This window comes from Equus caballus, chromosome 26, assembly GCF_041296265.1.
Source record: "Equus caballus isolate H_3958 breed thoroughbred chromosome 26, TB-T2T, whole genome shotgun sequence".
Classification (NCBI taxonomy): domain Eukaryota; kingdom Metazoa; phylum Chordata; class Mammalia; order Perissodactyla; family Equidae; genus Equus; species Equus caballus.
Window position 1 is genome coordinate 47,623,854 of NC_091709.1, and position 25,965 is coordinate 47,649,818.

The window sequence follows — 25,965 nt, forward strand, 5'->3', positions numbered from 1 at the left end:
CACAGGTTGTGTGGTCTTTAATGCATTTCGAGAAGAGCAGACCATCTCACACCTCAGGGGGATGCAGGACTGGTTCTCAGACCCCCAGGTGGCATGCCCAGGTGGCACAGGGTGAGTCCTCTGGGCTGGCATGTGAGCAGCCCCACGCGGCCCTCCACCAGCAGGAGGTAGGTCAGCATCAGCCCACTTCAGGAATGGAGGGAGGACGATGGAGGGCCTGGGGTAAAGTGAGGAACCAGCTCCCAGGGCCCAGTGTCCTGCTTCCACCTGGCGGGGAACGCTGCCCTGCCCCCACCCAGCTTCTCCCACAGAAAAAGAGAAGCCAGATGAGGTTTCTCAATTAAGTCAGTTAAAAAAAAGGAACACTGCACTGTTTAAAATGCAAGCACCTGGACAACCGGAAATGTCACCGTTTAGCCACAGGCCCAGGAATGCAAGGGCCCAGGACACCCCATGGGGGCTGGAGTCTGCAGGGCTGGCATCCAGGGCCACCTTGCCAGTCCCCAGGGGCAAGCAGGATTTGCCTCCCAAGAAAGTGAGGGGCAGGTGGTGTGGTGGGCACAGGAAACCCACCACTGTCCACATGAGGGCCGGGCACAGCAACCTAGCCCACAGCAGCCAGCAGCTGCCAGAGTCCCCACGGGCCCCAGGCCATGGCAGAGGTGAAGTGGGGGTGAGGGGTGCAGGGCTCGGGGCTGCCTGGGACAAGCCAAGCCCCCTCACTGAGGCATGGGTCATGGGACCAGACCATGTAGGGGCTCCAAAGTCTGAACACTGAAATTCGGACAACACTGGAAACCTGGACACCAGGAGGCGCGGTGACCAAAGTCTCAGGCTCGGTGAGGACGTGGAGACGACGGGTGTGCTGCCTCTGGTGTCAGGGATCTGGCCACCCGCTGGGCCGGGCTGGGAGGGCAGGTCAGGCCAGGTCAGGCCTTGGCCTCCGGTTGCTCGCTCTGCTCCATGGAGGCCGGCCCGGTGGCCCATGTGCTGATCTCTGGGTCCGGCAGCAGGGCCCCGTCCTGCACGCTCAGCACCTGCGTGGCCGCCTCCTCGGGGCTGCTCAGGTCCTGGGCCAGGGGCAGGGGCTGGTGGCGGCGCTCGTGGAGGTGCCGCAGGCCCACCAGCACAGCCCCCAGGAAGTAGGCGGCGGACATCACCAAGAAGTACACGAAGTAGACGAGGAACTGGAACAGAGAGGGTGCAGGTGAGGGGCGGGGCGGGAGGGGCCAGCAACCCAGGAGGGGCAGTCAGGGCGGGCACTGTGTGCTCCCCCCTCGCTCTCCCTCTGGCTTGGAGGCGCCCAGGGGTCAGAGGCCAGCGCGCGAGCAGGTCCCACAGTGCGCAAGCACCACCCTCGCCCTCCTCCCTGCCACAGCTGGGCGCCGCCCTGGGGGGCTCCCTCCACTTTCCCACAGAACCCCGGAACTTTCCCCGCAGCCCTGTGGCCTCCGGGAGCTCCCCCGAGGCGCCCTGCTCATTTCCCATGACCATAGCCCCGCTTCCCTCTGAGGGCCGAGTTCCCACGGCTGCCGAGGGTTCACGGACATCTGTGCTCAGCGGAGCCGGGCGAGGAGGATGGCAGTCTGCGTCTCCCATGGCCCGAGAGCCAGGCAGCCCTGGTGACAGGCGAGACTGCACAGCAGTGACACAAGGGAAGGCATGCCCAGCACACGAATGTCCCCCTCGATTCTCAAGACCATGGAGACAGGTCGGGGAGGTCCCGGTGTCTATGGGCCAGAACAAGCGCGGGCCCCGCCCAGAGCCCAGAGCTCTGCAGGCCAGCCCCCTGGAGCCCCTCGTCACTGCGCTGTCAGCCCTTCAGGGAAGCCCACTGTCAGAAACAACACCAGGAAATGAGTCGCCAAGAACTGTGCTTCCATGAAGATGGAGGTGACGTGTTCCACCTGTTCCCCCCCAGGTGTGCCTGAGACCCTGCGTGTGATGCTTCTGTGTGCCCAGAGCACACAGGTGACTGACGGGTGGACGGGGGCAGACCAGCCAGGGACCTGGGACCCCAGGCAGCAACACGGTGATGCATTCCCTGGGCTTTTTCTTTTTGCTGCATGACTTTTTGAACTAAAGAACCCAGCAACACAGAAATGCTGAAAAATGCAGAAAAAATGCCCCAACTAAAGCTGCTTTCTATGGCCAAAGGATCAGAGGGGGATGCCCAGCAGGACAGGAAACTGAGAGATGGGAACCATGCTACTCCAGCCAGACCCCACCCTCCCATCCTCCCAACCACCCAGCAAGGACGAGGGGGGAGCTTCCAGCTAGACCACACTCTTGTTACCCAGGCTGTAACAAGGCCCCCGCCCACCTTGGGGTGGTGCTGGACAAGGCCCAGTGGGGAGCTGGAACGTTCACCCCTACAGAGACCACCTGGGAAGGGACCCCCAACCCCCTCAGGGTCAGGACTTTCACCCCTCAGCTGCAGCAAGAATGCCCCACAGCCCTGTCACTAAAGGGCACGTGGGGAGCTGGAAACCCTTTCCCTGCCCAGCATAAGGAGGAGCCTGGTTCAGCATCAGGAGGGCTGAGTGAAGGGCCTAGACTGTCACCCCACATGGCTGGAATGAGGTGCACACCCCTAACTTCCCCTGCTGGGGCGGCATGAGCAGCAGTCAGCTAACACGGAAGGATCAGGTACGACCCAGTCTCATACTGACACCCACAAGGCCCAGGCGTCGGTCAGAAACCGCTCACACACACAGCCACGGGGAGCTCCACCCACACAGGACACAACCAGCAGGTACCAGCACCAGGGAGACAGGGATGCTGACATTCCACGAGACCTAGCCCAGAGACCCAGCTTATCAGCTTGCCACCATCATAAAAATGCTTCCACGAGCAACAAACATGCTTGAAACAAATGAAAGAAAGTCTCAGGAAAGAAACAGGAGAGACAAAGAGGAAAATTTAAAACTGAAAAATACAATAATCACTAAAATAAAAACTCAGTGAACGGTCTCAACAACAGAGCAGAGGGGACAGAGAAAAGAATCAGTGAACTGGAAAACAAAACAGAAACTACTAAAGCTGAACAACAAAGAAAATAGATGGGAAAAAAAGCAGAGCCTCATTCTCTTTGGGACCATAAGCAAAAGACGTAACATTGTGTCCACAAGCAGAAAGAAGATGGGGCTGCAAAAGCAGTGAGGAAATAAGGGTCGAAAGCTCCCCAGGTCTGGCAAGAGCCATGAACCTACAGATTCCAGCAGCTGAGGGAATCCCAAATAGGACAAACCCAGAATAACCAGGCCAACAAATCCAAAGTCAGACTTGTGAGAGCTGAAGACAAAGACGGAGGGAGAATCTTGAAAGTAGGCAGCCCTAGCAGACTAATGTAGACACCGAAATTAAAAATACACATCACTGACAAGTGCTCAAAAAGCACTGAAACGCTTAGGTCTCAGTCTAACAAAACACGTGCAGTACTTGTGTGGTGAAAACTACAAAATGTGAAAGAAACCAAAGACATTCTAAATAAATGGACAGACAGACGTGTTCTCAGACTGGAAGATTCAACACGGCAAAGCTGTCCGTTTCCCAGAAACGATATACAGGCTCAGTGCTACTCCTAACAAAATCCCAGTCAGAGTTTCTGTACATACAGACAGGATTACTCTAAAAGTTGCAGGGAAAGGGAAAGACACTATAATAGTTCAAACAATTTTGAAAAAAAATTAAAAGTTGGGGGAACCAGTCTACCCAATTTCCAAACTGACCCTACAGCTGTGTGAGCAGGACAGGTGGTGACAGGGAAGGCGAGGCTCACAGCTCAGGGGAACAGGGCACCCAGACAGAGACGCACAAGCACACCCAGCTGAATGCTGACAAAGGTGAGGGAGCAAGTCAGCGGAGAAAAGTTGGTCTTCCCCACAAATGGTGCTGAAGCAACTGGACGTCCACAGACAAAAGAATGAAGCTTAATGCAGACTTCACACCTTAAACAAAAATTAACTCCAACTGATCACAGCCTTAAATGGAAAACTAAAAAGCTTTTCAAAAGAATGTGGGGAAAGTCTTCAGATCCCAAGCTGGGCAAAGAGTTCTTTTTAAAAGGAAAAATGGGGGCCGGCCCGGTGGCGCAGTGGTTAAGTTCGCACGTTCCGCTTCTCGGCTGCCCGGGATTCGCCAGTTCGGATCCCGGGTGTGGACATGGCACCACTTGGCAAAAGCCATGCTGTGGTAGGCGTCCCACGTATAAAGTAGAGGAAGACGGGCATGGATGTTAGCTCAGGGCCAGTCTTCCTCAAAAGAATAAAATAAAATAAAAGGAAAAATGGACAAATCAGACCTTATCAAAATTAAAAACCTTCACTCTACAAACATAACAAAGTCAAGCTACAGAGCTGGAAAAAACGTTTGCAAACCATATAGTCAGGCAGCACATAACACTGCAGTCAACGACGGACTGAACGTATGACGGTGGTCCCGTAAGATCAGCACACACGCCTGGGTGTGTGGGAGGCTGTACCATCCAGGTGTGTGCAAGTCACTCTGTGATGTTCGCACAACGAGGACACATTTCTCAGAAGGTATCCCTGTTGTCAGGTGATGTGTGACTGTGTATCCTACAAACGACTAACACTACACGACATAGTGCTCAAAACTCAAGAGTAAAAAGACAACCATCCAAACAGGAAATGGGCAGAAGAGTGAAGGGACATTTCACCAAAGAGAATGTGCAGACGGCAAACCAGCACGTGGAGAGAAAACGTCATTAGCCATTAGGGAAATGCAAATTAAAACCACAATAAAATAGCACCCAGACCCATCAAAATGGCTAAACAAAAAATAGTGATGGGGCCGGCCTGGTGGCATAGTGGTTAAGTTTGTGCACCCTGCTTTGTTGGCCTGAGGTTCGCAGGTCCGGATCCTAGGCACAGACCTACACACTGCTTATCAAGCCATACTGTGGCAGTGTTCCACATACAAAATAGAAAAATATTGGCCTAGATGTTAACAATAATCTTCCTCAAGCAAAAAGAGCAAGATTGGCAACAGATGTTAGCTCGAGGCCAATTTTCCTCACCATAAAAAAAAAACAGTGACAATACCAAAAGCTGATGAGGATTCGGAGAAACCAGATCTCTCGTCCGTGGCTGGTGGGAATGTAAATGGTGCAGCTACCGTGGGAAACAGACAGCGTCTTCAAAAGCACACAACAACAGTGTGACTCAGCAACTGCACTTCTGGGCATTTGTCCCAGACAAACGAAAACCCACGTTCACACAAATCCCTGTAAACAAACACTGATAGCAGATTCATTCCCAACAGCCCAAAGCTGGAAACAATCCAGAGTCCTTCACGTGGACAGGTAAACGAGCTGCCGTCCCTCCACACCAGGGACACCGCGCAAGGAAAAGGCATCAGCTAGGGGGGCAGCAATGCCCCCATGGATCTCAAAGGCCAGATTCCAGGGCGGGCCCTGTGGCTGAGCGGTTGAGTTCATGCACTCCACTTCAGCGGCCCAGGGTTTCACTGGTTCGGATCCTGGGCACGGACATGGCACCGTCATCAGGCCGTGCTGAGGCAGCATCCCACATGCCACAACTAGAAGGACCCACAACTAGAATATACAATTATGTACTAGGGGGCTTTGGGGAGAAGAGGAAAAAAAAAAGAAGAAGATTGGTAACAGTTGTTAGCTCAGGTGCGAATCTTTCAAAAAAAGACCTAGAAGGTTGATTTAAAAAAAAAAGCCAGATTCCATTTAAATAACACCCACGAAACGCAAACGTGACAGAGATGGGGGCAGACTGCAGTGGCCGGGGGTCGGGGGGAGATGTGAAGGGAGTCAGCTGGGGTGAAAAGGCAGCTGGAGGGACCCTGTGGGGAGGGGACCATCTCACTCCAGACTGAGTGAGGTCAACATCCTGGTAGACGCTGCACCGCAGAACGGAGCATGTGCCCGGGGGAGAGGAACGGGCACACGGATCTGCAGCACCTCCCAGGTGCACATGAATGTGCGTCACCCAGAAACAGGAAGTTTAATTTAAAACAGAGCCAACAGAGGCCCGATCCCCATGCTCCGTCCTGGCCCCGTGTCTGCATGGCCTGTCCCCACCCCTCAGGCAGACGTGAGGGGCACACGGAGCACTGAGAATGGGCACAAGCGAGCAAGATGAGCGCCACTTCCTACATCCCGACCGCCAGAGCCTCTAACTGCAAACACGCCATCTGCTCCTCCAGTTACTCTTTAACTCGGAAGTGAAACCAGCCACAGAAAAATCAATGCGCTTTTCTCGATGCGACCTGACGTGGACAGGAGCCAGCAGGGGGCGGGGCTGCGCCAGGGCGGCGAGGGAGGCCCACCCTCAGGGAGGACGCGTGGGCGCTGGGTGACAGGCCTGCTTCTATGCACACTGCCTGGACCCACGGGCTGGACACAGGACAGCGACAGGTATAGGGACCTCAAAGGTCAGGGCCCACAGGCAGGTCAGAGCTGCCACGTGGCTGGGTCCACCAGGATCAGGGATCTCTCTGAGACAGGCCTCTGCCCATCCACACTAACTGCCCCACTCTGCTGGGCAGGAACTGGGGGTCCGGGATGGAGGGCTCTTCCCAGGCCAGCTGGACTACTGCCAGGCAAGGCTCCATGGAAAGGCCTGGGGCCAAGGGGTGCTCCCCTCACAGAGGCTGCTGCTTCTGGGGGGAGGCCTCCCTGGACAGTCAGCAGAAGCATCTGCCGGCCAACACCCCTGCAAGGGAGGCCCCCAGTATGTCCATCCCTGGGCACAGGGCTCATGCCCTCCCGATGGCCCCTCTGGCCTACCTGGTTGGTGCAGCTGTCCACACACCTGTGGACCTGAGTCCAGCTCGGCCACAGAGGGGCTGCGCCAACCCTGAGACAGTTCCCAGTGTCCAGCCCAGGGAGCCAGGGGCTGTGCGTCTGGAGGGCCCTGCAGAAGCAGGCCTGAGACTGACCTGCCCATGTGGACGCCAAGGGTGAGAGACCCTGATGCTCTTCCCCAAAGGGGCACTTCCACCCCCAGGACCATTTCTAGACGAGAGGGTCTGCTCCTGCCCGGCACCTCCTGCCTGGCCAACCATGGGGTCACCAAGGCCATGCAGACTCAGCACCCTCAGACGGAGGGTCAGACCTCGAGGGAGCCCAGGACCCACAGAGGTCCCGGCTCCCAGCAGATGGAGGCTGCGTCCCCTCAGGCCAAGGGTGCCTGTCGGGCCACAGGCTGCACGGGGTGGTCCCCGAGAAGCCCAGTCACCACCCCTCCTGAGGGCCCATCCTCTGGCTAGTTCTAGCTTGTCCAGAGGGGTCCTGCCCTGCCTGAGACCACAGGAGTCACACACAAGTGCCCCCCAACCTCACAGTGGATAGGAATTCTTGACCTCTTCTCAGAAGCACTGAGAACACGCCCAGAGTTGGACCAAGGGAAGAGGACCAGAGAGGGGCCAGCGCGCACCCACATCAACCCCACCAGCTCTCCTTCCACCCATCCTCCAACAGGAAGGCAAGGAGCTGTCACGTGAACCAGGCCCGGGTCTCACCGCCTGACGTCACAGGCAGGTACCTGAATAAGGGCAGTGAGCGAGGACAGCACGGGGACGCCTCTGTCCTCCCAGTGACGTCAGGCAGCGTGGTGGACGCCCAGGCCAGCAGGAGCCCCTCCAGAGCAACCCGCATCTAGGCCGACCTTGGAGGTCCCAGAGATCTAACTGGAATCAGCCATGCCGATGCTGATGTCCCCAACCTGGGCCCCAGGAGGAAGGACAGGCCAGCCCCGGGCAGCCACACCATGGCTCCCTGCTGCCCTGCCCTCTGACCTTTCCCCTCCTGCCCGGGGCTGCTTCTCACCTCCTGCTCTGACCCAGTCGGTCCAGTGTGTCCAGCTGGAGATGCCCGGCCCCCTGGGCAAGCCCCACCCACAGTGGATCTGTGTCTGGGTCCCTGGAGGGGGCGATGCCACCGGTGGCTGGACACCAGGATGCCCTGGCCGGGACATCCCCCTCGAGGCCTCCCTCCTGGAACGGGGGCTCACCTGCGTGTGGACCGGGAGGCCCAGGCCCCGCCTGTCGGAAACAACGAGGGTGACGGTGGTCTTGAGGATGGTGGCGAGGAATGTGTTGACTCCGAAGACCAGGGCACACAGCTCTTTAGAAAGGGAAGATGCGATCTGAAAACTGAACGGGAAGCAGGCTCAGGTCAGACTCGACGGGGCGACGCGAGGTGCCCGCAGCGCACAGAGGACCCGCCGGGGGGCAGCAGCTGCTCCCTGGGCAGCCAGGGGCGCCAGGAACAGCCTGCACGGCCTGCGGACTGACCAGGCCCACTGAGGCCCCGAGAGACCCGGAAGCCCAGCCTGGGGCCCAGCGGCCCACCCCTCCTGGGGCACGCGCTCCAAGCTGCCGCAGCCTCACAAGATGAACAGAGAACCAGGCGCCAACGCAGCCTCGGCAAGACGTTTAAACGTCTCCTGGTGGCCAAGGGGCAGAGAGAGTGAGAATCAACGCAGAATCCGTGAAAATCCCTCTCACGAGGACCGGCAGAGCAGCAGGAGGAATGAGAGTCTCCCATCACTACGTGATTGAATAAATCAGGCACAGGACAGTCGCACAGGAGAGCAGGGGAACCGACACGCTCAGAGTGCCAGTCCTGCAAAGATTAACATTCCAAAGTACTTCCAACCAAAATCCCCAAAGTGTAAGCAACCAGACAAGAAACACTCTCAAGCTCTGAAGAATAAACCAACAGGAACATCCAGACCTTTCACAAGAGTGGCCGAGGGGCTTCCACTGGGCTGGGGTTGGGGGAGCAGGAAACACGGCACACACGGGACGAGCAGTCGTACGGTGAAGGCGGCAGGCCAACCGTGGGAAGGAGCTTGTCACCAAAGTGCAGGGTGACAGACGAGCTCCTGCGACACCAGAGCTGGGCCAGGAGCCACCAGTGAAGCCACGTCCCACCCAAGGGTCTCACTCTCGCCCCACCACTCGGCAATGGGCGTGAAGGAAAAGCCCACGCACGACACGAGACTCCCGGCACATCTGGAGGTCTAAGTGCATGACGTGCAAAAGGAGAAAAACCCAGCAGACAGAGTCCACGTCCATGAATGGGAAGAGCCAGGCCGACCGTCATCAAGGAAGGGCCAGAGGCCGCGGGCTGCCCTCCACCACCCGCAGGGGCTGCATGTGCCCAGTGGGCATCTACAGCATCCACCGACAGCCCCTTTCTAAAGCACATGCTCTGACATGGCCAGGCCCCCTCTCGGACCCATCTGGGGCCACAATCAGAATTTGGAAAGAAAAGTGTAGGTGAGAAGACGCCGCCCTCAGTGCTGTGTGGCACAGGAAAACACTGGACGTGGCATTCCCATCAACTGGGGAGGGGCCGTGTGGCGTGTCACTCGTCACCAGGAGGACCAGCCCCGTCTGTGCCGACCCTGACCCACACAGCTAAGGGAGACGGGCAGGGCTGTGGAGCCCTACGTCAGGCAGACCCCCGACTTTCAGCAGGAGGACAGGGGTCTGAGAAGCAAGTCTGTGCTCCTCCCCGTGCCTCTCTGCATCGTACCTGACATTTCCTGTGATGGACGTTATAACCAGGGTGCCATCCTGATAGGCAGGGAGGGACGGGGAGAAGGGAGGACGGCTTGGCGCCCCCCACCCCACAGCACTGATGGTAACAGAAGCGCAGAGCGCCTGCCCACAGGGAAAGCTCTGGGACCTTTGGGGGCTGAGAAAGGGTGGGGCGGGAGGAAGGACACAGCCTCAGACTGCAAGGAAGGCCAGGCCTGGGCCATGGGCACGGGGAGCAGGAAGGGCATCATCCGCAGAAGTCGACCCCAGCGGGTCAGGCGTGCAGCAGGGCATCTGGCAGCGCTTGGCCCTCGAGTGCGGGAAAGGAAGGACCCGAGCCTGATCAGGTTCTCGGAGCCCGGGAAGGTGTGGCAAAAGTGGATAGGGAGGTGTGGGTGCTGGGTGCTTCTGTGAGGGGGCACGAGTCAGGCCACCACACCGTGGGGTGACAAGAGCAGGCATCAGGAGCCTGGGGCACTGTCGGAGCGCGAGACGAGGAGGGACAGGTGCTCTGACGCAGGCATGACCAGAGGGAGGCGAGGCCTGGGGGCCCAGGGAGGTGAGGCCTAGACGGGAACTAGGGCCAAAGACCCATGCGCTGGGGGCGGGAGACAGGCTCCTGTGTGCGAGTGGGGTGTGAGCGTGTGGGGGAGAGCATGTGGGGGGTGAGTGTGTTGGGGGTGAGTGTGTGGGGGGTAAGCATGTGGTGGGTGAGCGTGTGGGGGGTGAGTGTGTGCGGGGAGAGCATGTGGGGGGTGAGCGTGTGGGGGGTGAGCGTGTGCGGGGAGAGCATGTGGCGGGTGAGCGTGTGGCGGGTGAGCGTGCGGGGTGTGAGCGTGTGGGGGGTGAGCGTGTGTGGGGTGAGTGTGTGGGGGATGAGCGTGTGTGGTGAACATGTAGTGCTGTGAAAGGCCACAGGAGCACGCTGGGGGTGTTAGGAGCAAGCAGCACACGGGCCAGGGAGGGTCCTGGAAGGCACAGCGGTCTGGCAGGTAGCTCTTGGGACGTCCCTGGGCAGGAGCAGGAGAGTCCCCAGCGGTGTGAGCAATACGAGGGCATGAGGAGAGCCCTGGCGGAGGGCAAGCTGGGACACCTGGGCACTTCTTGGCCGTGAGCCGCAGTTTCCAGCAGGAGAGGAGAAAGGCTCCAGGCCACCCAAGATGGGACCGCAGCAGCGCGTGGGGCCCCGGAAACGGGGGGAGGCTGGGAGAAGGGACTTCACAAGGGCCACCAGGGAGCCCGGTGGGAGGCGCCGCCACAGGGGCCAGCTCCGTGCCGAGTCTCGGGGTCACAGCAGCTGGGACGGGACGTGCTGTGAACAAGGGGACAATTGGGCCCTTGGCTAAAGGTGTCCAGGGGCCACTGCTCCTCCCATGTGTGCAAAAGCACCAGCCCTGCTTCACTGCCCGGCACACACTTCTTCTACTCCCCAGAGAACATTCCAGAAGGGAGGCCTCTTAATATACACCGATGACCCCACAGCCCCACCTGGCAGGAGGACAGTGCATGGCCCTCCAGCTGCCTGCCCACAGCCAGGCCCTGGGCTCTGGCCTCTCAGCAGCTGCCTGGGCCAGCGCCCTCCTGCCTCCACCCCGCCCGGCCCGACTTACGTGGCAATGGGCACCAGGAACTGGTAGGAGCCGCGGAAGAGCACAAAGGCCACGTAGCACAGCCAGATGCTGCGCGTGCTGTACATGAGGAAGATGAGCCCAGCCTGCACTGCTGTCACGCCCGCGATGACCAGCTCCGCCCACAGGGCCCAGCGGATGGTCACGAAGCCCGCAGCAAAGGAGGTGATGGCACCTGGGGAGATAGGACATGTCACGGCCGTCCCTGCAGGGCAGGAAGGGCGGGCGGGGACGGTAGGGCGTACCGAGCAGAGTGGAGGCGGCGTCGACCCCCCCGTTGTAGACCTCGGTAGTGTCGTTGGTGGGGTTGACCACATTCCACAGGATGTGCACGTAGTAGACGATGAGGTAGTAGCCGGCCGAGTTAAAGACCCACCAGAGGGACCAGAGGCGCAGCTGCGGCAGCCGCAGGTTGTCCCGCAGCTCCCAGAGCATGCGCACCAGGGTCAAGCGCCGCAGGGTGTCCAAGAGCATCCAGCCAGCCTTCCTGCCCGCAGGCCGACCGGGGCCCGGGCTCATCCGGTCCAGCTCGGAGGGGGTGGCCCCGCTGCCCACAGGGCTGCTGCGGTTGAAGAACAGGCTGCGCTTGGGGCGCTTCAGGAAGAGCGCGAGGAGCAGGCTGAAGGTGAGGAAGGCCAGCGAGATACAGTTGAGCGTGGAGAAGGAGAGCCTGCCCACGGTGACGAGCAGCTGGCCCAGCACGGAGCTGGTGAAGACGCCCAGCAGCACGGCTGTGCGCGAGTAGCCGGCCATGCGCTGGTAGCGGGCGGGGCGCACGAGCGAGAAGATGTAGGAGGAGTAGGCGATGCGGGCGGCCATGGTGATGCTGTAGAAGAGCTCCATGAGCTGCATGTGCAGCACGGAGCGGCCCCACAGCAGCAGCAGCCACAGGCAGATGTAGCTCAGCGCCTGCAGCAGCAGCACCGGCTTGTAGCGCAGGTAGTCCGTGAGCAGGAAGATGGGCACCAGCACCGCCAGGTAGGAGTACGACAGCACCGGCGTGATCTCGTTGGTGACCTGTAGGACAGCAGGCTGGTGACCCCACGCCCCCCACCAAGACCACGCCGGGAGCGCTGCCCCAGGCCACCACATCCTCTAAAACGTACAGCCCGTCAGGACGGTCCAAGCAGCGGGGAAAACAGGGAGTAACACAGCCCGCGCCAGATCACGCTTCGCCCTCAGCACACCCACCCCACCGGCACGCTTCCTGTGCCAGGCTGTGCTCGGACCTCCACTGCCAACCAGTGTGGCACAGAGAAGACTCGTTTGCCTCCAGAAAGCTGGTGATTACCAGAAAAATAGTCACTATCTACATGTTAGGTCATGCTAATCTGGGTTTTGTTTCGCTCTTTTCGCTGAGGAAGATTCGCCCTCAGCCAACACCCGCACCCATCTTCCTCCACTCCGTATGCGGAAGCCTCCACAGCATGGATGGCGAGTGGAGCAGGTCCACACCCAGGATCCGAACCTGGGAACCCCAGGCCACCGAAACAGAGCTTTAACCACTCGGCGATGGGGCCGGGCCCTCTAGGCTTGTTTTTAATGAAATAAAAACATGATTTGATTTTGCCTTCAATCTACCAAGATGGAAGTCAGGGTGCGACCACTGCACACTCACCCAGCACAGCTGCCCGGGTCCTGGAGGAAAGGCAAACGGGGGCAGGGAGGGAAAGCTCACACGACGGTGACACAGAATAGAGGAGGGGGTGAAATCAAATAAAGGGAACCTCGTCTAAAACGGGGTCGGGAAGCTGAAGGGGCTCCCACACCCGGCACTCCGGAGCCTCGGCTCCCCAGCAGCGGGAAGGGAGAATGTCTCCGGGCCCAGCAACAGCCCAGCCAGAGAGAGGCGGCTACCCGAACCTCCCGCCGGCCCCTCCCAGCCTCCCCTTCCCCACGGAGGAAGCCCCAACTGCAATTCCCGCGCTCTTCCTGAAGAAGCTCATTTTGCTGGTAAAATAACTGGCTCTTCTGTTTTTTACGGTTGACAAATGGAAGAAACGAGAAAGAGGGAGAGTGAGAAGAGAGAATGGAAAGGAGAGGAGACAGGACAGGACTCTCCTCATGCTTTCCGCCGCATAGTGGCCAGTCTGCTCAGTTCCAGGGTACAAGGGACGCTGGAAGGGAGCCCCTGGCTGCCCCGCCCCAGCCCACTCGAGGGAGGAGGAGGACTGGGCCATGGCCCCCTGCATCAGGCGGGACCAGGGGAACGCGTTCTGTGGGAGCCAGGACTCCCACCTTCACCAAGGGAGCCGCCTGTGGCCTCAGCGCATTCTCCTTCCACACAAACGAGGAGCTGAGCACAGCGAGAGTGCTCCCTCCTGGGGACACAGGGCAGAGGGCACCACTGCAGACCACTCAGGGCAAGAGCCAGAAGTTCCCCCTGGCTGCCCAGGGAGGGGCTGCCCTGGGCTCACCTGCGCCACTCCATAGGAGGTGGCCCCAGCCTGGCAGAGGCCCAGGTCTCTGGCCTTGTCCCCTTCCTGGGGGACGGACATGAGAGGCACCTGGGCTTGGAGCATCTCCTGAGGCCTAGGTGGATTTTCAGCCGGTAGCCCCATGCAGGAGCCCTGCCAGACCCCACCTGACAGCAGACCCCACCCAGGGGCCCCAGCCACAGCTCAGATCAGGCAGGGCATGCACCAGGTGAGCCGGGGGCCTTGCTGGGCTCTCAGCAGCTGCAGCCTCCCTTGGTCCCACCAGAGTGAGAGTGCTAACCCTGACTTGGGCCTGACCACCTGCTAACTCAACAGTGCAATCCACGAGCCAGCCCGGGTGCCCCTCAGCCCCACGACGTCAGCAGGCACCAAGGCCCCCTCTGCAGAGTAGCCCGGGTCTGCATGTGGGGCTGCCTCCCGCCCACCACTCACCAGCCACCGGGAGACTGAAGCAGCCAGGCCTCCAACGGGAAGTCCTGCGCCCTGTGGTCTCCTGAACCCACACACCCACTGGGAGCCGAGGCTGACCCCAAAGCCTGTGGTCCCCAAAACACTGAGCACTAGAGGTCCCCCGGGCATTCGGGGATGTTTGTAGCGCACGTCAGTCCCCAGTGGGGAAGCTGAACCACCTGCGCTTGGTCAGGAAGAGCCACGGGGGCCTGGCTACAGGGGTCTGGCCGAGTTTACGGAAAATTCCAGGAACAGTAAACAGCCCCTTGGTTAATGAGATCTCTTGGCAGACAGCTTGCTCAGCTGCGGGGGCCTCCCTGTCAGAGCCGGAAGGGTCAGAGCCTTGGGGAGACCAGCTGGTCTCGTCCTCCCCTCCTCCTCTCCTGCCCCCACCTCCTTCCCTCCTCTCTACTCCTCCTTCCCTCTGTCTCCCTCCTTCTGTCCTCCTCTCCTGACCCCTCCTCCCTCCCCCCTCAAACCAGCCAGCAGAGGAGACTGACTCACATCACAGGCTAAAGGTGCTGGGGGCAGGGGGCGCCCACAAAGTCCCTGGGGCAGGCGGCCCGGCACTGGCACAAGGACGGCCTCCTACTGGCCTGTGCCCAGCATAGCCTGGACATGCTCCCAGCACCTCAGTGGTTGGACAGGCCAAGGCCAGGCTGATGGGCAGAGCGCAGGACTGTGCCCAGACCTGGTTCAAGGCAGCTGCAGGACAGCAGCTTCTCTGAAGGGAGAGGTTCCCCAGGGGCCAGGCTGAGCTGGGGTGTGGGGCCAGGGATGTGGGGTCAGCAGGAGGGACGGGCAGCAGGACGGGGCAAGGGGGCTCTGAGGATCAGTGGATGAGGGGGCAGGGCAGGGCTAGGCCACAGGTGACCCGAAATCCAAGAGGAGGCATCAAGAGCCGACACCTGGAAGCACCTGGATGGGCCCCGAGTCCACCCTGATGAGAGGGCAGGGAGCGTCATGCAGCAGGACAGCCAGCAATCCCACCAGTGATGGGGTGACGGGCCGTGTCAACCCTGGTGAGGGACTGCTGTGACGGGTCCTGGGCGGGCGCTCACCATCGGCAGGGCGGGGGGCTGCGGGACTCAACCCAAAGGTACAAAGCAGGCCTTTGCACCTTCACAGCCCGCTTCCTAAACCAGGGAGGACAGAGGGCGGGAGGCCACACTCAGCGCCACCACGAGGGAGGATCTGGCCAAACTAAATGCACAGCCCCAGCATAAAGGACTCCATGGGCCCAGATGGCAGAGATACGGGACACACAGGCCGTCGGTCATCAGGTCCCGCGAGCGCCATGAACCTCACATGGCACAGAAGGCAGACAGCCCTGCAGAGAGGGAGAGGCTGGTCAGGGCAGAAACCTAGGAAACGCTAACCCAGCAGCAAGATGGCCTTTGCCTCCAACAGATGGGCAGAAACTCAACATGGCCACCCAGGAGTTGGCCAGAGGGACACGGGAAGCCGGCTGCACATGCGGAGCGAGCAGAGGTGGTGCCCAGGACGTGCACTGCATCGGCATTTCCCGCAGTGGTGACAGACTGGAGACCACTGGAGCAGACAGGATGCCTTGTGCTCAAGCCCCCCGGGGCACGACGCAGGGAAGGCCCCCCCAGAACCTACCGGGTAACTCGCCCAAGTCCCGCGGCAGGAGAGGCCGCAGAGGCTGCCGCGGGCACGGCCCAGGGTGCTTTCCAGACCAGGCCTGGAAGGCCCGGCTCCCAGCACCCGCAGGCCGAGCCCCACCGGGCCAGCCTGCCTCTGCCGACCCTCTGCAGGTACCCGAGGGCCTGGTGGAGTGGCATGATTTTGGGAAATTACTACTGGATTCAATCCATTAACATGTGACCCGAGAGGGTGGGCGGATGGGATTTACAACTTTCTTGCTGTATTTTTCTTATTCCTATTTTAAGGAAGCGTCACACATATCCTATTCCTATAAATAATGTCAACAGAGCAGGGGAAAGCCCTCTGGCCATCAGTGAGCAAGGGAGGTGAGGGACCCCTTACTCGGAAGAGGCAGGGAGTCTGGGGGGCACGGAGGCAACCCTGAAGGCCCCAGCCCCAGAGGATGGGCAGAGTCCCCACCCGGGCCTTACCTGGGAAGTGACCCGCTCTAGCGGTCAGCAGTGGCTGTGCGTCGCACACAATCACACAGCCAGGGCTTTGAGCCAGTCATGGGCATCTTCCCAAGATGGCTACTTTGAGGGGACAGACCTCACCGGCACAGTGACGCCACGGACTTAAACAATTTAGGTCTGCAGGGCTAGCCTGGTGGCACAGTGGTTAAGTTCACACGTTCCCCTTCAGCAGCCTGGGGTTCCCCGGTTCGGATCCTAGGTGCAGACCTACACACTGCTTATCAAGCCATGCTATGGTAGGCGTCCCATATATAAAGTAGAGGAAGATGGGCACAGATGTTAGCTCAGGGCCAGTCTTCCTCAGCAAAAAGAGGAGCATTGGCAGCAGATGTTAGCTCACAGCTCATTTTCCTTAAAAGGAAAAAAGAAACTCTAGGGTCTGTGACGGGCAGGGGCCAAGCCCTGGGTCAGACGGAGACGGGTAGGGGCTTCCGGAAGAAATCCAGCAGTGTCGTGGGACCCTGCAGGGCCAGCGATGGCAACAAGGGGTGCAGAGGCCAGGGGCCATGGTGGAGGGGACAGATGGAGGTTGGGAGCAGAGAGCGAGTCAGCCCAGGGGACACGCGGAGGGAGGTGAGCACGGTGGTGACCCAGCTGGGACGGGAGCCTGACCAGGCGCTCCATCAACCAAGGGCCCACGGGCCTCACGTTCTCCTTTTGCTTCGTTCTATGGAGAAGGCAGGCGCTGGGAGGCAGCCGCTGCCACTTCTGCACCGCCTGCGCCCAGGGCCCATGTGGCACAAGCTCGCTCGTCAAGTTTCAGCGAGACCCTGTGTCCTGCCGCCGAGGGACAGGAACATCCCCTGGGTAACCTCCTCGGGCAAACGCTGCCAAGTCTCTGCTGGAAGACGGTGCCCGGTGGGTACACACAGGCTTTCTCACCAGGGCGCCCAGCCTGCGCTGGGGGCACAGGGGGCACCCCCTCCCTCGGAGACCCACAGACACAGACCCCCACGTGGGCTGCCGTCACTCTAACTGGCTGGCTAGTAGATGGGAGTCAGGCCCCTCAGTGCGAAGGGCCCCGGGGGGCAGGACCTGCGACACCACGTGCCACCTAAGTCCTGCACCACCCACACCCACCCGCCTGCCCCACATGCCTGCTGCTGCGTGAAGTTCTTGTCGGGGCCCAGGAGGTAGGGCGTGATGAAGCTCTCCCCAGGCCGCATCTGCGCCATGAAGCCGTAGAAGCAGAGATAGAACACCAGGCACCGCCAGGACTTGAGCTCACGGCCCGGCCCCGGCTCCGGGGGCGCCTGCTTCTCTGCTGCCTGGCCGGAGGGCGCCATGCCGCCCAGGCCCCGCGCAGCCTGGGGGACGGGAGGTGATGCTGCTCCTGCAAGAAGAGTCAAGAGTCAGGACAGCTCAGCCGACAGCCGGGCCCCCCACCCCAAACTCAGCTGAAAGGTGCCTCCCCTTCTCACTCAGATAGGACTGACACCCACCGAGCAGGGAGGGGGCCACCAGCCCGAGACAACCTGGGCACCAGGTCCACGCAGACTAGGCTGCGGCCACCTCCAGGGGCCTCCGGGCTTGCAGTCCCACAAATAGCCACAATGTTAACTAAAACTAAATACAGTCTAAAATCCAGTTTCTGGGGCAGAGCAGACTCATTTCAAGCGCTCACAGCAGGTGGCTGGGGCTGCGGGGCTGGGCACATGTCTCTCCCGGGAGAGGTCTCAGGGACACAGCCTGCTCCGGTGGCTGGTGTCACAGCGCCCGGACGCGTCCACGTGCGGAATCCCAGCTACAGCTACTGCAGTGCAGCCCGGCCCCAAGGTGGCCCCGAGGGTGTGGGCAGGAAGAGGCCCTGCTGGGATGCACGATTCGTCCCGCCAGGAGGCCAGGCACACACCTGGCCACAGCACAGGTGGTCAGTGACGGGAGGCCAGGGGCACGAACTGCAGCCTGGAGCACCGACCCATGGCGGGGACTCCACGCAAGACCGGGGGACGCAGCAGACGGGGTTGGCAGGTAGAGCCGACAGTGAGGCAGGAGCCCTTGAGGGAGTGACAAGGTGACAGGCAGGCAGTGCAGAGGACAGACGGAGGCCCAGACCTGGAGCCTAGGGTCCCTGGTATCCCCGGAGGTTCCCCGAAGTGAAGCGTGGGCGGTAGGTGGGCCTGACTCATTCCAGATGGAGCATCCCAGCCAACAGGCCCTCGAGAAGTGGCTCAGGCGGCCTGCCCAGCCCGTGTGCCTCCCGCAAGGAGAACCTCCCAACATTCCCGGGCCTCCCTCTGGTACAGGGTGAGCAGCCCCTTTCTGACCCTACTAATCAGCCCTCTAACATGGAGAGGCAGATAACCACGTCTATGGATCTCAATGCAGTTTCTCTGCTGCTCATTTTCGTTACTACGTCTCCAGGTGCCACGTGACCTTGGTTTTCCACTGAAGGCACGACAGAAGGTTCCTTTCCAAGCAAGTCAGAAAGCCAGCAGCCAGGAAGAACCATGTCAGGTGCAGACGGGCGCCCACGCTGAGTAGACAGTGAAAATCGGGGAGGGCTCACCGCTCCCCCGGCTTCAGCAGGTGGGGACGCCCTGGACGCAGAGGCAGCTGGGCTGGAAGACGCTGGACAACTCCGTGCCACTGCATGGCTGTTCAGGGAGGGTGTCCATAGCGGGTCTGGATTTGGGGGGAATCCCCTCTAATCCCCAAGCAGTGGGCACAGAAAGTTCCCAAGATGTGGGACCAGTTTTGGGGGTCCAGGGGCCCCAAGGCAAAGCCGCCCAGATTCCTGACACTAGGTCCCCTGCGCTGGGGCCAGCCTGTGGCTCAGGGACCACCCAGCAGGAAGCTTCTTGACTCTTCCCATGACAAGGCCCACGAAAGCCAGGTGACTGCAGAGACCCCCAGGGCTCCGGAAGCAGAGTGAGACCTCACACCAGGGGCCTGGTTATCACCCGCAGCCCTGGGCCTCAGCAGAGGGAACTGTGTGGGACAGCGGGATGGCTTCCACCTTCAAAGCTCCTGTGTTTGTTTCTGTGACTCAGAGAAAAGGGGGGTAATGGCAAACCCCTCGAGAAGCCGGGGCTGGTGTTTCGTTTGGGGGCTACAAGGAAGAGCAGGGCGGGAGTGAGAGGCAGCCGTGAGAATTCCAGAGAGTTTCAAAGGGAGGGGACGATGGGGTGCAACAGTGGCCCCAGGAGTTAAAGGGTTCTGGGACAGCCCCCCAATGTTCTCAAGGGTCCGAATGAATCAATCAGCCAGGGAGGGAGCTGGAACTCGGCCCCCGCCCCGGCCCCCAGGAAAGAGCCCAGCACGGAGCACAAGCCACGCAGCTCCTGCATAAGAGATTCCAGTGCCCGCTTTTCTGACCCCCTGGCAGCTGCAGAAACAGGAGGGGAGGGGCTCCCGGCAGAGCTGCGCACCCAGCTGGAGACCTCACTGCAGCCCCAGGACGCCCTCGGGTCCCTCCCTCCCCTAGCGCACGGCCCCCTGGAGGGAGCAACTGCACTCTCACCAGCGAAGCGCCTGGTGGGGTGAAAGCCAAGAACTAAGCCCAAGGTCCCCAGGAGGGGGACCCCACCCTCTCAACCCCGGGGGCTCAAGAGCTCCCCGTACCTGGCCTTCCTGCTCCGAAGGCGTCACCTCCAGAAGCGACAGGAACTTCCCTTACCTGGTGTCCCCAGATCCCAGGCAACCGTCTTGGACACCAGCGCCAAACACACCGCCTTCCCTTCTACCTCCCAGACCCCTGTGGCTTCTGAAACCGGAGGCGGAGCTTCTTAAAGAAAGTTGAGCTGGGCCCGCCCCACACCGCAGTCTGAAGGTCTGGGGCACAGCCCAGGACTCTGCACCTTAACCCAGAGGCACGCCCAGCAGGGGACGGGCATGGCAGGGGATGGATGGGCATGGCAGGGGACAGGCATGTTGCAGTGGGACACCGCCTCGGGGTTCCTGGCTGGTCATGGAAAACAGCTCCTTCTGAACATCCAGGATCCCCAGACAGCACGCACGGCAACCCCACCCCAACCACTGATCAGGTGAGCCCCTGGCCCCCAGAGCCCCCCAGGGCCCAGCCAGGAGGGGCTGCAAGAGGCCTCCAGGGTCACAACGCAGCAGTGGACCAGCCCTACTCCCCACAAGGGTGGACACACAGGGAGCCATCCCAGGTGACGGCAGGGAGCCCCGTATGCCCGAGGAGCTCACAGAGGGGGAGTGTCTGCAGACGCCGGGGAGCAGGGCAGACGGGACAGGGTGTACATCAGGGCTCTCCTGACGCCACCTCTTAGGGTGTGTCCTACGAGCTCACCCCTTCCCTCCCAGCCCCCCCAGGGCTGACCCCATCAAGCGCCTGCCCTCACAGCTGCCCCTCCAGCTCCATCCTGCCGTCTGGAGACACTGCCCAGTGCAGCACTCAGCCTGCTGAGCAGCAACAATAGTGAAGTCCTCCAGCGTCTACTGAGTTACACAACAGCCAGAGGGAAGGAGCAGCTGCAGCCTCGGGAGAGAAGCCCAGGCCAGAATTCCTCCAGGGAAGGGGGGTAGGGGGTAGGAGGAGGAGATGGGTGGCCCAGGCCTCGGGCCACTTCTGATCTGTGATCACAGGATGCTAAGGACCCATGGACCCTGCAGCTCACTCGGAGCCCTGGGCTCTGTAACGTGGGCCTGATCTCCCTCTGGGGACCGCCCTCTGCGTCTGCGGCCTGTTAGCTGACGTGGGTCTCCCCTTGGGCACCAGCCTTCCCCACAAACACTGGCTCAGAGAGCCGGCGGGTCCTCGCGGAGTCCCAGCAGGGTCTGTAGGAGCAGCTGCCCTCTCGAACACCAGGAGGAGGGACTGAGCCCCCTCTGCTCAGCACTCAGCGGGCTCTAGGAGCGCTGCCGAGCGCAGACGCCCGCCCAGGACAAAGGCAGCCCCTGTCCTGAGAGCACGTTTACTGCCACGTGGCCGGCCCCTGACCCTGCCCCGTGCCAGGAGGAGGCAGACCCTGCGAGGAAACCCGAGGAGCACAGAGGAGCACAGAAGGTGCAGGAGCACAGAAGGTGCAGGATCCTCGCAGGTTCCCGACCCTCCCCTGATGCAGCCCCTCCTCCAATGGGGGTGGGGCCTGGTCTGTACCTCCCCTCAGGACACCTCCTGGTTCCCGAGATGAGGTGGAGATGAGGTCGTGCTGCAGGGGTCCCAGGGTAGAGCACAGACTGGGGGGGCGGGGGACGACACGCGGCAGTGCTGAGCTTGGTCACCTTTCACGGGCTGAAATGCCACCAAATGGCCTCACAGAAGGAAGGGGCCGGCCTTGAGGAGCTGGCACTGCAGGCAAGACCACCAGCTGGGGCGTGAGGGGTAACACTGACTTGAATTGAAGGGACCACTGGGGAGACGAGGCTCCTGAGGCTCCTGTGTCTCTTTGCTCTGCACTGTCACAAACATGCTTTCAAAAACTCCTGAGACAGGTTGAGGGGCTGTCACCTGCAGCCCCTCCTCTGGGCTGGACGAGGAGGTCACTGCGAAGTGAGCCAGGCAGGACAGGGCCAGGGGAGGAGCTCGGCCCACCCCAGGAGCAGCAGCTGCCATACAGGCACAGGGGCCAAGAATCCACGGTCTTATCTGAAAGCCATTTTTAACACTGGCCACCACGGAAAAAACATTGAGCCGCACGACCCACACACATTTACGATTCCTCCCCAGGGCTCAGTGGGGGCCTCGGGCCCTGCTCCTCAGCGTTTGGGGAGGAAAGGCCATCTGTGCTGGGGACTGAGGGCCAAAGGGAGCACAGACGCAGAAGACAGCAAGACTAGGGCCTTGCCCGTGTTCTCAGGGGGGTGCGTCTGCCTCAAGTCTCATTTTGTCAGTATACTAAACTCACAAGGGGTGGGCACAACCACCGACACTGACAGGTGCCAGTAGTCAGCTGCATGGCTAAGGCTCAAAGCCCTCCGCCCAGAAAGTGCAGACTGCTCTTCCAAACCCGCAGGCGGGCCCAGCCCCATGCTCCAGGAAGCCGAGGCAGAGGGACCTTGTCACCGGCTCAGAGCCACAGAAAGGAGCCCAGAGGCAACAAATGTGCCCAAGCTCAGGGCAAGCGGGCAGCAGGACTAGCCTGGACCCCCAGTGCCTGGCCCCAGCCCAGCCCCAGGCAACTTCAGGGCAACCCAAAGAAGTACCTCCAGCCAGAAGGGTCATGGGGGAGGGTCATGGGGGAGGACCAGGGACCTACACCTCTGCCTTCAGGAGAAGTCTCAACAGTTCCCACACCGACCTGACCCTGACCACACCCCAGCACCTGCGGGGGTGGGGGGGGGGGGCACTAGCTACTCCCCCAGCTCTGTCCTCCCAGCACCTAGGAGGGACGGGGTCCCAAGAGCAGAACAAAGGCAAACATCAGCTCTCTCGTTCTGTTTTAAACCAGCCGCTACTGCCACAGGTTAACCAGGGAGGTTCATTACATTTTCAAACACCTGTTAGTAAAAGTAAGAATCCTTACATGCTTTCCCGAGGTCAGATGACAGACTTCCCTGTTCCAAACAATAAAATGAAATCCTCCGGCCACCACTGCTGTAGATACCAAACCCACGAGTTTAAGAGGCCCTGGAGGCATTGGTCATCTCTGTCCAGCACGGACAAGGACAGCAAAGACCCTCCCAAGGACAGCAATGAGCGGTGCACACGCAAGAGAATGCAAAGGCCCAGCGATACTGTCCAGCCGAGGCAGCAGGGTGCAAGCCATCGGGGAACCCTGGGCCGGGCGCGGGGCTCCCACACCTGCAGAGGGGCAGCTCTGCTGGGCCAGAGGGTCCTGGGTCTGCGGATTCAATCAGGGCTGCAGGGGGCTCTCCAGTCTCCCTCAGGGAGGGCGCGCCTGGTCACTCCTCCGCAAGGCGCCCAGCAGGCAGCTTCAGGTACTTTAGGAACGCGCCTGCACTGTGGGCGGCCCGGAAAACAGCTTGTTCTGCATGCATTCCAGACTTCCGAGCGGGCTCAGACTCTGATTCGTATCCTGAGACCGAGCAGGCTGGGGCGGAGACCCCGAGAGGGCGAGGAATCCAGGACACACGGGTGCGCCTGGGCCACTCCCCCGGACCCTCTAGGGCAAGCGTTCAGACCCGGAGTAAACAGGAACCCGGGCACAGTTTCCCCTCGCGGAGGCGCTTGAAAGACCCTCAGGAAAGGACGGACTGCGGGCAACCGGCTGAGGCTGCGGGACGACCTCGCGCGCTCCGCGCCGGCCGCGCCGAGGGCTGCCCGGAGGGGCGTCGTTCAGCGGGAACAGACGAGCAGCCGCCCGGCCGAGACCCCGGGCGCGCTAGGGGCCCTTCGGACACGTGCGTTCCCCGGGGCCGCCCGCCGCCGGTTCCCGCCGCAGTAGCACGTGCGCGGGGCCGCCCCACGCGGCTCCGAGCGCCCGGGGGAGGGGCCCGCGGGATGCGCGGCCGCCAGCGCGGGGGGCAAACTCGGCGGCGGGGCCCGGCGGGCAGAGCGGGGACGGGGCCGCACGCTGACCCTCGACCGCGCTCGAGACCCCGGCTCCCGCGCCGCGCGGCCAGGGGCCCGCATCCACCTGCACCCGCCCCTAACGCGCCGCGCCGCCGCAGTACCTGGGCGGGAGCCGCTCCTCCTCCTCCTCCCGCGGGGCCCCGACTGACCTCCCGCCCGCGCGCCCGGACCACAACGCCCAGAGTGCCCCGCGGCCGCTTCCGGGAGGCGGGCGCTTCCGGGACACGCCCTCGGCCCGCGTGCCCGGGCCGTCACCTGGACGCCCCGCCCCATCCCCGGCCGGTCACCGCCCCCTGACACGCGGTGTGGCGCGGGCCCCAACCACCCCTCCTGGAGCCCCGCCGGACCCTCCGTGCCCTCCTGCAGCAGCCCCCACTGGCCACACCGCTACGTCCCCGCTTCCTTCTCCAGGATCCCCCGCTGGAACCCCCGCGCCCTGCCGAAGCCCCCACTGGCCACCTGGCTACGTCCTCCCCTTCCTCCTCCCGGATACCCCACTGGACCCCCGTCCCCTTCCCGCAGCCCCCACTGGCCACCGCTCTGCGTCTCCCCCTACCTTCCCCCCGATCCCCCGCCTACCTCCGTCCCCTCCCGCAGCAGCCCCCACTGGCCACCTGCTGCATACCCTTACCCCCATTCCTCCTCCTAGAGCCCCCGCTGGTACCGCGGGGGGAGGGGGAAGACCACCCCCCCACCACCGCCCACCCCACCTCCCACCCCCCCACCGCAGTCCCACTGATCCCCCTCCGGCCCCCTTCAGGGCCCCCTTGCCTACCCCGGAGGCGCCCGGCCCTGGTCACAGCCCCTTGGCAGTCCTGCTGTCCGGATCGACCTGGAGGGAGGACTCCCACCCCCACCCAGCTGCGACCGCCCCTTGGACCAGTGCCGGCCCCTGACCCCGGCCTCCCTCCCCCGGCCGTCCTGAGCAAGAAGTTCAAGTGCTTTTCTTCTACGCTCATTTAAAACGTCCCTTTCCTGGCAAACCCACAAGCACAAGCCTGGGACGTGGTCACTGCGCCAGGACAGGACTGCAGGGGTTAGTGGAGTCCCCTCCCCCAGCACAGCAGCGGCCTGGGTGGTTCGCCCTGACCCACATTTGGTCTGGTGGCTGCCTGGGGTCTCCAGCAGGGCCCAGACACAGATGCCTGCTCTCGGGGTAGCAGATAGCAAGCCCCCAACCTGGCATGCGCCCAGTGCCCAGGCCCCCATGGTACCCTGGGATCTCCTAGTCCTCCCTCAGGACTGACCAGGAGCCAGCCAGGCTGTGTGCAGAGGAGCAGGAAGCTGGGGGGCGGTGGGGGGAGGGGGCCACTTGGCCCAGGGCCCCCCATGCCCAGGCTACCAGCAAGGAGAGCCAACTGGGAGAGAAGCAGTCACAGGTCCCAGACTGCACAACCCAGCAGGTTGTGGGCCACTGCAGGACAGTGTGGGAAGGGGGTCACTGGCCACCAGCCATTCTCCCAAAGAGGCCTGCAGTTCCCATGCAGCACACGGGAGGGTCCCCTGTGGTCATGCTACCCTGGCCACACTTTTGGGGCAGGACCTAGGCCTCGCCCATCAGGAAGGAGGCAAAGCAGGTGGGGGGAGGGGCACAAAGAAAGGAACAGGGGGTCTGGCTGGAGAGCAGAAGGAAAGGCATGCCCTGGGGATGTGGTGGCTGCCCTGTGGGACTCCCGCCCAGGAAGGGAACAGGGAGTCCCAGTTGTGGGCACCTGCAGTTCCCCTGCTGATGCCTCTCCCCACTCTCCACCGCAGACCCCCCCCTTGGACTTGGCCTGTCCGTGGTGCAGTGAGGCCCACGACACATGAGGGGCACTGGCCTCCAGTCACTGGGCAACAAGCTAAGCCCTCGGGGCTGGTCCGGGCATGGTCAGGGAGGTTGGGGGCTGCGTGGGCTGTGCCCCTCAGGCTGGAGCAGTGGGAGGCAGCCCACATGGCAGCTGGAGGAACCACAGGGAGCCCCTCAGATGCCCCCACTGCTCTCCCCTACCCTCTGCTGGGAAAGGAGGAGCGCCGGGATCCCGGCCTCACAGCCTCAGAAGCCTCACTACACCCGCGCCCTGCCCAAAACACAGGCACGAAGGCCTGGGCCACTGGGCGCCCAGCACCAGTGAGCCGCTCCCGGCTGTGGTCTGGCCAGGGAACTGGGGCCTGGGTCTTCTAACCGAAGGACGGTGGGAGCGTCTGCTCGACAGCCCCACCAAGGCTGTATGAGGGCCGCGGGGTCTCCTGGAGTGTGGGGTGCCTGTCCAGGCTCCCACCTGCCCCCACCCCTGCCCAGGGCCCTGCGTGGGATTGGCCATCTGCTGCTCCAGCCTTGC

General features: G+C 61.8%; 1 protein-coding gene across 10 annotated transcripts; it reads right to left on the reverse strand.

Annotated features, from left to right (window-relative positions):
- On the reverse strand, window positions 1-24,510 carry SLC19A1 (solute carrier family 19 member 1). Of its 10 annotated transcripts, none has more exons than XM_070252693.1 (7): window positions 24,420-24,493; window positions 18,056-19,255; window positions 17,301-17,536; window positions 11,420-12,191; window positions 11,157-11,349; window positions 8,010-8,151; window positions 1-1,187 (listed from the first exon to the last, which is right to left on the reverse strand). In XM_070252693.1, exons 3-7 carry the CDS (start codon window positions 17,487-17,489, stop codon window positions 930-932), a joined length of 1,554 nt encoding a protein of 517 aa, XP_070108794.1. In that variant the 5' UTR covers window positions 17,490-17,536; window positions 18,056-19,255; window positions 24,420-24,493; the 3' UTR covers window positions 1-929. The 10 variants fall into 10 exon arrangements, with proteins under 10 accessions (XP_070108794.1, XP_023486077.1, XP_023486078.1 ...); XM_023630309.2 differs by lacking the exon at window positions 24,420-24,493 and adding an exon at window positions 19,823-20,379 and having other exon boundaries at window positions 18,580-18,800; XM_023630310.2 differs by lacking the exon at window positions 24,420-24,493 and adding an exon at window positions 19,768-19,911 and having other exon boundaries at window positions 18,056-18,800.
- Between the last annotated feature and the right edge of the window lie 1,455 nt (window positions 24,511-25,965).